The following is an 8,414-nucleotide window of genomic DNA, read 5'->3' as shown; positions in this document are numbered from 1 at the left end:
ATTTATTATTTCTGCATTATTTGTATTATTCGTATTATATTTTCATTCATAAATATTTGTAGTTGTTTTCTTTTGTAATTAATGGAGATTTATTCATTACATTTTTGTTATTTTATATTCAATCAATAGCAACTTAATTTTTCTTTTATTTTAATGAAAATATTTGAATATACTTCTTTATTTTATTATCTACATCTCCTGTATTTATGTTTCTTCTGTATTTTATGTTATTCATTTTTATATATTCATCTATTTGATTCTTTATTTGTTCTGTTATTAATGCAATTAATATTTGAATCATGTCTCATTCTATTATCTTTTTTGAGTTGATTTTCACTTGTTATATTTGTTATCTAGTTATTTTGTTTTATTCTATTATCATATCTTTTATTATCTTTTGATATTCTCTATTTCATTTCTTCTTCATTTTATGTTTAGAAATTTCATATAATCTTATTATTTAATAGTATGTCTCACTTTTTGAACACAACAATAAATAAAAGACAGAAATTATAAGAAATAAGATAACAATTAACGTGAAAATAAATAACATAAAAACAATGAAATTCAGAGACAATAATACAAATGAAATAAACAAATAAGACTATAAATAAAAGTAAAAAATTATAAAAAAATAATATAAAATGCAGAAGATATACTAATTAACCTGAAAGTAAATAATTTAATCTATAAAATAAAATAGATATTAGAATAAAAATGTAAAACTGGTTATGATATAAAATTTAATTTAAATGAAATATAAATAAATATAGAAAAATAAATACTATAATTAAGCGATATGATAATAAATATAATTTAAAATAATAATAAGTATAAACTTTTTATGAGATAAAAATGAATATTGCAATAATTTTATTCTTTCTTCTTTTATGTTTCTTAGTTCTAATTCACTTTTAATTTTTTTCATATACCTAATGAAATAAAGTCTAATTATCAATAATATATTTTATCTAGTATTTATTTTTTATTTATTTGTGGTGATTATATCTTTTTCTTAATTTGTATTGTTGTATTCTTATATCTTTTGTTTAAAATATTTGTATTGTTTGTTTATATCTCTATCAGATTATTTTAACCGAAATAATTGTTGAAAACAGTGTAAAAATGATCAATAATACTATAATGATTTTATGATAAATGAAATAATATTATTGTGATAAAGAATTGAACAATATACCTATCATGAGACAGTCTCTCCAATGATTTATTTTTTATAACCATTAAGGCAATACCTATTTTCATTCATCTTAATGTTAAAATTAATCATTACTTGTTTAACTGTTTTATTTTTTAATATTTATATAATAAATTACGATTATTATTAAAATTAAATATCTAATTTAAAACTTAGATTATTTATAAAAATCAAACAAAAAATAAATTAACTTCTTCCTTTATACCATGTATTTTATTCTTCATTTGTTTGTAGGGATTAAATATAATTAAAGGTAATTTTGATGTTATTTAAATATTGCTATTTCTATAATTTGATAATCTCATATTCAGTTGTATTGATCGCATTTCATTTTCAATTTCATCTTCCTCCATATCTTGGTTAAGATTTATATGTGTATTTTGCAATAAAGAATATGCAGACTGCTCATCTTTTTCCATGTCTGTTTCTAATGAACATAACCTTCCATTAGAATTTAAACAAGGTAATGTTTTTGTTCTTTTTCCTCTTGGCTGTAAAATACTTGAATTAAATAAATTAATGGAAGTAGCAGGAACAGGCTTTTTAATTTGGCACTCTGTTTCTTCTCCAATTTTTTTACCAACTAAAGACAATTTTCTTTTAAACTCAGAACAACGACTTTTGTTTAACATCAAACTTTTAGATGGTTTTGTTTCTTCTCTCATTTTATCAGATAATCTCGAGATACTTGATATTCCTGATATTTCTTCATTCTTATTGTGGTTTGGTGTTTGAGTTTCAATGGGAACTTCTTCCATTTGACTTACTTCTTTTATTGGTGAAGTGACTTGATGTAAATTCTCTTTTTCCATTTCTTCTTGTTCTTCTTCGTTTTCATCAAAACTTAATTTTTTGACGGAAAACCTGCTTCCATCACTAATTCTTGTAACACTTTCTTTCTTATGAGGAATGATGTCTTCTTTAATTCCATTAAACTCTGTTTTTTGGTGTTTTATTGGATCGTCTAATAACGTAATTCTACTGACAGACGCTCTTTTCCTTGGTGTCTCAATTTTATTATACTTTACTGTTGAAACAACTTTTTCTTCTGCTTGATGCATATTATCTTTTACAGTAGCCATCAACCGTTCAGTATGAATAAGAGACTCCCTACATTGAGACGCTTTAATTTGTTCTTGAGCTGAAAAGGATTTTGAAATAGTATTTGATTCTTTTTTGTCAATCAAATCATTTTCATGGGTTAAAATGATGCTATTCTTTTCTTCTTCAATACTTTCAACCTTCTCATTTTTATTTGTTTCATTAGAAGTAATATCACTAATCTCTAATTCTTTGTTTGTTGTTTTATGTTCTTGTGGTAATGTCTCAACTCCTTTTATTTGTTGTTTAGATTCTTCAACAAGACTAACTTGGTTCTGATTTGAATTTTGACTTTCATTAGTTGTTTTTTGAATATCAGCATTATCAACAATATGCGAAATGTTTATATCATTATTTTTCTCAAAATTCTCTTCAGCTGTCTTTGGAGTTTCTTGTACATTTATTTCGGTTGTCCCTTCTTTTTGAGATGAAGCAGTTGTATTTGAAAAAGCTTCTTTGTTATCTTTAGTTTCACTAGTTTTATCTTTAATTTCATTAGTTTTATCTTCAACAATTTCTTGATTTGTACTTAAGTTTGACTCTTTTTTCTCAGTTTGACTTTGAATTTCTTGGTCTGGCTTTTGTTCTTTTTCTTCTGTAGATCTGTTAGTTTTTTTCTTCTCAACATGACTTTCCTCAACAAGAGATTTTGGTTGTTTTATTTTTTTTGGAGTTGTTTGACTAATCCCAAGACTATTTTCTTCATTTTCTTTTCTTGTTATTCCAATCATTGATTCTAAAGTTCCTATCTGAAACTCTTTTTCTCTGTCAAAAATGATTGAGGATTCGACCTTCTTTTCTTGTGACATGCTTTTTTAAGTTTCTCTTTTTAATAGAAACCCTAAAAATAGATTAATAGGTTCAATTCAGAGAAAAATCCCGAAATTAGACGTTGATTATATGGAATAATATAAATTCCTATGAGTTTTGATAACAGAATTACTTTTTTTGTGTTTTTTAATTAATGAACTGTGTAATTGGACAAAAGGAATTTATGTTTATTAATAAACGTTACCAACAGTGGAAAATACCAATTGATTTATGAGAGAGTATACTTTAGAAAATGAAGGTTATGAGACAAAATAATATCAAAGATATTTTAAAGAAGAACAGAAAGTGAAAAAAAGAATAAATAAAAAACATTTTTTATACCCCACCTAAATACAACATAAAAAGTAATTTGAAAGAATTGTATTAAAATAAAAAGTTTTTATTAAATGAAACTTAAAAAATAAATGAACGAAGAATCAACAGATTCCACATCAACATTTTCTGGATTTTCAACTAAAACCGAATCTATGATTGAAATGATTCCAGTTCAGAAAATAGAAGTAACAAAAAAAGGACATCTTGGTGCAAGTGAAATGAGAAGAATAGGTGTTTATTTTAATGATGAATTGGATTTTATTAGGGTGATGATGGTTAGTAAAATTTATAAAGACTTTGTTGATGGATACAGGTTTAATCCTATAAGTAAAATAAAATTATTTAAAACAATAGAAGAACAACATTTATATTATGTTAATGATAAGTTATATCCAAAATTACATCATGTGTATAGGTATAAAGTAGATTATTCATTTTATTTAAAACATAGAGAAGATAATTGTGACTTTAGATTTATCAGTTATTCTTCACCTACATCCCGTCCTGTAACTATTGGGTATGGTATTACTCATATCAATGATCAAGGGTTATATGCTAATACAGTTGAATCAATTGATTTACCTCCAACATTAATTTCAATAGGGAGTAGTGCTTTTGAGAAATGTGATGTATTGACATCAATTAATTTATGTAATGTTATTAGACTATCAGAACGTGCATTTGCTGAATGCAAAAAATTAAAACAAATTAATATCCCTTCAACAGTAAAAATTATTGGAAAAGAGTGTTTTAAAGGATGTACTTCATTATCATCTATTACTTTACCATCTCAATTAGAAAATATAGGAAAAGCATGTTTTTTAGGATGTAGTGGTATAGTTAATGTTAATGTAAAAGGAAGGGTATTTAAAGGACTAGTTTCATATCACTTGTCGAGACTTATATCAAGACTTATTATTAAATGTAAAAACATTGAATATACAGTAAGTGATAGAGAATTATATGGAAATAATATTCCTGATGGTGTTAGTTTAGTTGGTGATGGATGTTTTAGTTCTATTTCAATACAACACATTACAATACCAACTTCAGTAAAAGAACTTGGAAATAAAGCTTTTTCAAAATGTACTCAATTACGCAAAATTCAAATTAATGGAAATTCTCTTCAAATATTAGGAATGGGTGTTTTTATGTGTTGTTATGAATTAGAGTCTATTGAATTACCTAATAGTATTAATTCTATTAGTGAAAGTTGTTTTGTTTGGTGTAGAAATCTTCGACACATTAAACTTCCTGAAGGAATTACTTCCATCCAAAAATCTTCTTTTGAAAATTGTAAGAGTTTAGTATCTATTGAACTTCCAAAAAGTTTAATTTCTATTGGAGATCATGCATTTTCATTTTGTGATTCTTTAGAACATATTGTCTTACCTGAAAAATTACAATACCTTTATGAAGAATGTTTTAGTAATTGTAAATCATTAAGGTCAATCAATCTTCCTTCTTCTTTAATATTTATTGGTGAAAAATCTTTTGATGGATGTATTGTATTAAATGAAGTTTATTGGAATGACTCAAAAAATTTTACTGTCAAAGTATCTCTACGTATTGCAGAATTATTATGGAAAAAAGGGGTTCAATGTGACTCTGTTATTTTTACAACAGAAGATAGAATACTTCATCAAAACAAAGTTCCTAATGGTGTTACAGAATTGTCAAAAGGAAGTTTTTTTGGAAGTGATGTTGAAATAGTTTCATTGCCATCTACAGTAAAAAAAATTGGTGATTATTGTTTTTATCAATGCAAACAATTAAAGAAAATAAGATGTTCTGAAAAAATTAAAATAGGAAAGAATTGTTTTGGAGAATGTAAGAGTCTTGCTGTAGAATACTTTTGAATTGTTAAATATTTCTATGTAATTTCTTTTTAAGACGATGATTATTTCTCCTTTCTAAAATAAGTTTTTTCTTGATCTTCTTTTTCTTTCTTTTTTCAAAAAAAAAACTATTATTTTGATTTAAAGGAAAATTATTTTTTGAACTATTCTTATTTTATCTTATTTTTATTTTATTTTTTTTTTGATAAGGTTTTATGCTCACTTTGTGATAACTTCTTTGTATCAAAAAAATATAAAACAGAAGTATTAAAAAAGAAAAGAAAGAGTTTAACCAAAACTATTACTTTTAAAAAACAGAAACACTCAAGATTTGTAATAATTAAAAGTTCTCCTACTTTTAGAAATAAAACTAACAAAAAATATTCTAAAATATTGGAAAAATATTGTTGAATAGCATGAACATAATAGTGTCAAGTAATAGGGCTAAATGAAGAAGGCCTCTATTGGAAAGATGATAATATTTTTATTAAACCTCAATAATTTCTTTTGTATTTCTTCTGAATGATTAATTATTTCATTTTCTTAAATGTCATGGAAAGGAGGAGAAATATCATTTAGTTAATAGTATCAGTTTCTTTTCTTAGTTTCTTTTCTCAAAATATTTGGAAGTAATAGTAGTAACTGCCAAGCAAAGAACTTTATGAGAATGGGTAAATTGATAGAAGAAATTGTCTTCTTTTTGATAAATAAAATCGAATAGTTTTTAATTACTTCAAATAAATCTAATAAAGACCTTTACAAAACTATAAATAGTTTTCTTAAGATGGCTAAATGTCACAGTAGTGTCTTATCTTTTAGTGTACTGGACAAAAACTCTATTCAGGAATAAAACAACAGAAATATGAGCGGTTTAGAAGAAAAATAAAACATATCATTTTCAACGATATAATAAAACGAAACCAAAAATACTTTTCTGAAGTCAAAGTAATCTTTAGCATCAAAAGGTTTATGCCAAACTTCTATAAAGATTAAAATAAGAAGAATATGATACTTCAAGGGTTTTCCATTTTGGGTATGTTTAAAAGAAATCTCAAATAGTAATAGTTATAACAATGAGATTAAGTGAACTAGTTAAAAGTGCTATTGATAACGAAGAAGTTAATCCAAGCCTTCATCGATTTAACCAAATCCTTCATGTTCTTAAATCTATACCAAAGGCAGTTCCTTCATTGATTTGCCAATTTAATCTTCGTTGTCTTGAATTTTTAAAGAGTTATATATCAAGAAAAGAAATGTATTTTATGTTATGTCTTATAGACCATATAATCTCAAATTATGAACCTTTTAGAAAAGGATTTGCTACAAAAGAAACATTTGAAAATTTCAGACAAGTAGCACAATATAATGTTTGTAATTCTTAATGTCTATTCTATTTTTCTTGAAATTAAAAACTTACAAAAATAGAATTTTAGTATTTTTTCCAAAAAAAATTCATTTCTTTCAGAAAAATGCAAAGAATTTGCATACCAATGGAGAATCTATCCAGAAATGGAATTATTTGCTCATTGGAGTAAAGATCATCTTCCAATAAACCCAGAAGTTAAACTTAGTAATGGATCATTAGAAAGTACTGCAAGAACAGTAGAAGAATATATATTGTTAGTAGGTGATATACTAGAAGAATATGAAGCTAAAAAGAAAAAACCAAAGGGTTATGATCTATTAATAAAAAATGCTAGAGAATTATACACTGAATTTACAGAAAGTTTAGATGAAAGTATTTTTAATGGAGAAATTAATGAAAAGGAAAAGGCAGAACTAAATGAATTAGAAGAAGATTTCAGAACTATCCTTTCTATTATGGAGTCTCAAATAGAACCTAATTCTTTTTATGAAAAAGAATATATAAAATCAAAATCAGCACTTCCTTATACTTCATCAAAGATTTTCTTAAGAGAAGAAACTCCAAAGATTATTTCTGAAATTGTATTGAAAAGAAGTGAGTCACAAAGTGATTATTCTAAAACAGAAACAAATTATGAATCATATCCTGTTCAAAGAGAATCTTCTAGTAGACTTTCTCCATCAATTCTTAAACCACTTGCTGACTATGGTATATTAAATCCAATTTCTCGTAAAGCTGGTCCTATGACTTATCAAATGTTAGAAGATGATTAAATAATTTAATTTGTTAATGAAATTGTTTTTAAAAACAATAATTAAAAACAGAAATTTGAAAATTAAATCTTAAAAATAACTGATAACTAAAATTCAAACTGGATGAATAAACCAGAACTTCGCATCAATGTTGTTATTGTTGGTGCTTCTACAGTTGGTAAAACAAGTCTTGCAAATCAATTAGTTAATAATTGTTTTAATGAACATTATGAAACAACACATGGAATGGATATCTTTTCATATAAAATGGAACTTGATAATTGTGTTGTTAGTTTGACACTAAGAGATACTTGTGGACAAGAACAATACCGTTCATTAGCAGCTCAGTACTATAGAGAAACTCATGGTGCATTAGTAGTATATGATATATCAAATAGAGACTCTTTTGAGTATCTTCAAGACTGGGTAAATGATGTATCAAATTATTGTCCTCAAGGCGTTAAAATTGTTGTAGTTGGCAATAAAGTTGATTTGGCTGATGAAGACTTAAGAGTAGTCTCAACAGAAGAAGGACAAAAATTCTCAAATGAAGGTAATTTTGATTTCTTTGAAACTTCTGCTAAAAGAAATATTAAAGTTGAAGCTGCTTTCAGAGACCTTGTGACTAAAATTGTCCAATCAGAAAATTTACCAAAACAATCTCAGTTTGAAGTATCTACTTCAAAAGTCTCTATCTCTACTGAGTCTTCTAAAGAGAATAAAAAATGTTGTTAAACCACTTTTCTTTTGTAAAGAATCAATTTTCGTTTCTGTCTTCTATTTTTATTATTTCCTTTTTTATTCAAATCTTAATTTACATATAGAAGTAGATTATTTAGACAGATTTTTATTAATAATAATTATATCTTTGTGATTTTTTATTTTCATTAAAATTACTTCTCTTATTATTGTTATTAAATAACAATAAAAAAATATTTAGTTGAAACAAATTATTATTCTTATAATGTTTTAATGAAAATTAAAAAGAAATAATT

The 8,414-nt window shown here is 24.9% G+C and overlaps 4 protein-coding genes across 4 annotated transcripts; 3 read left to right on the top strand and 1 right to left on the bottom strand.

The window, feature by feature from the left end:
- Positions 1 to 1,485: 1,485 nt before the first annotated feature.
- Positions 1,486 to 3,126, bottom strand: ENU1_212050 (hypothetical protein; the record flags this gene model as incomplete). The annotated part of the gene is made up of 1 exon (XM_008862423.1): positions 1,486 to 3,126. The coding sequence occupies one exon, from the start codon at positions 3,124 to 3,126 to the stop codon at positions 1,486 to 1,488; it is 1,641 nt and encodes a 546-aa protein (XP_008860645.1).
- A 426-nt stretch (positions 3,127 to 3,552) lies between these two features.
- Positions 3,553 to 5,322, top strand: ENU1_212040 (leucine rich repeat protein, BspA family protein; the record flags this gene model as incomplete). Its single annotated transcript, XM_008862422.1, has 1 exon — positions 3,553 to 5,322. One exon carries the CDS (start codon positions 3,553 to 3,555, stop codon positions 5,320 to 5,322), a length of 1,770 nt encoding a protein of 589 aa, XP_008860644.1.
- A 1,052-nt stretch (positions 5,323 to 6,374) lies between these two features.
- Positions 6,375 to 7,440, top strand: ENU1_212030 (hypothetical protein; the record flags this gene model as incomplete). Its single annotated transcript, XM_008862421.1, has 2 exons — positions 6,375 to 6,668; positions 6,727 to 7,440. 2 exons carry the CDS (start codon positions 6,375 to 6,377, stop codon positions 7,438 to 7,440), a joined length of 1,008 nt encoding a protein of 335 aa, XP_008860643.1.
- Positions 7,441 to 7,542: 102 nt separating this feature from the next.
- Positions 7,543 to 8,154, top strand: ENU1_212020 (Rab family GTPase; the record flags this gene model as incomplete). Its single annotated transcript, XM_008862420.1, has 1 exon — positions 7,543 to 8,154. One exon carries the CDS (start codon positions 7,543 to 7,545, stop codon positions 8,152 to 8,154), a length of 612 nt encoding a protein of 203 aa, XP_008860642.1.
- Between the last annotated feature and the right edge of the window lie 260 nt (positions 8,155 to 8,414).

Source organism: Entamoeba nuttalli, assembly GCF_000257125.1.
Source record: "Entamoeba nuttalli P19 unplaced genomic scaffold asmbl_10119, whole genome shotgun sequence".
NCBI lineage: Eukaryota > Evosea > Mastigamoebida > Endamoebidae > Entamoeba > Entamoeba nuttalli.
The sequence above is the reverse complement of the archived record's forward strand: the minus strand, read 5'-3'. Positions and strand labels throughout refer to the sequence as shown.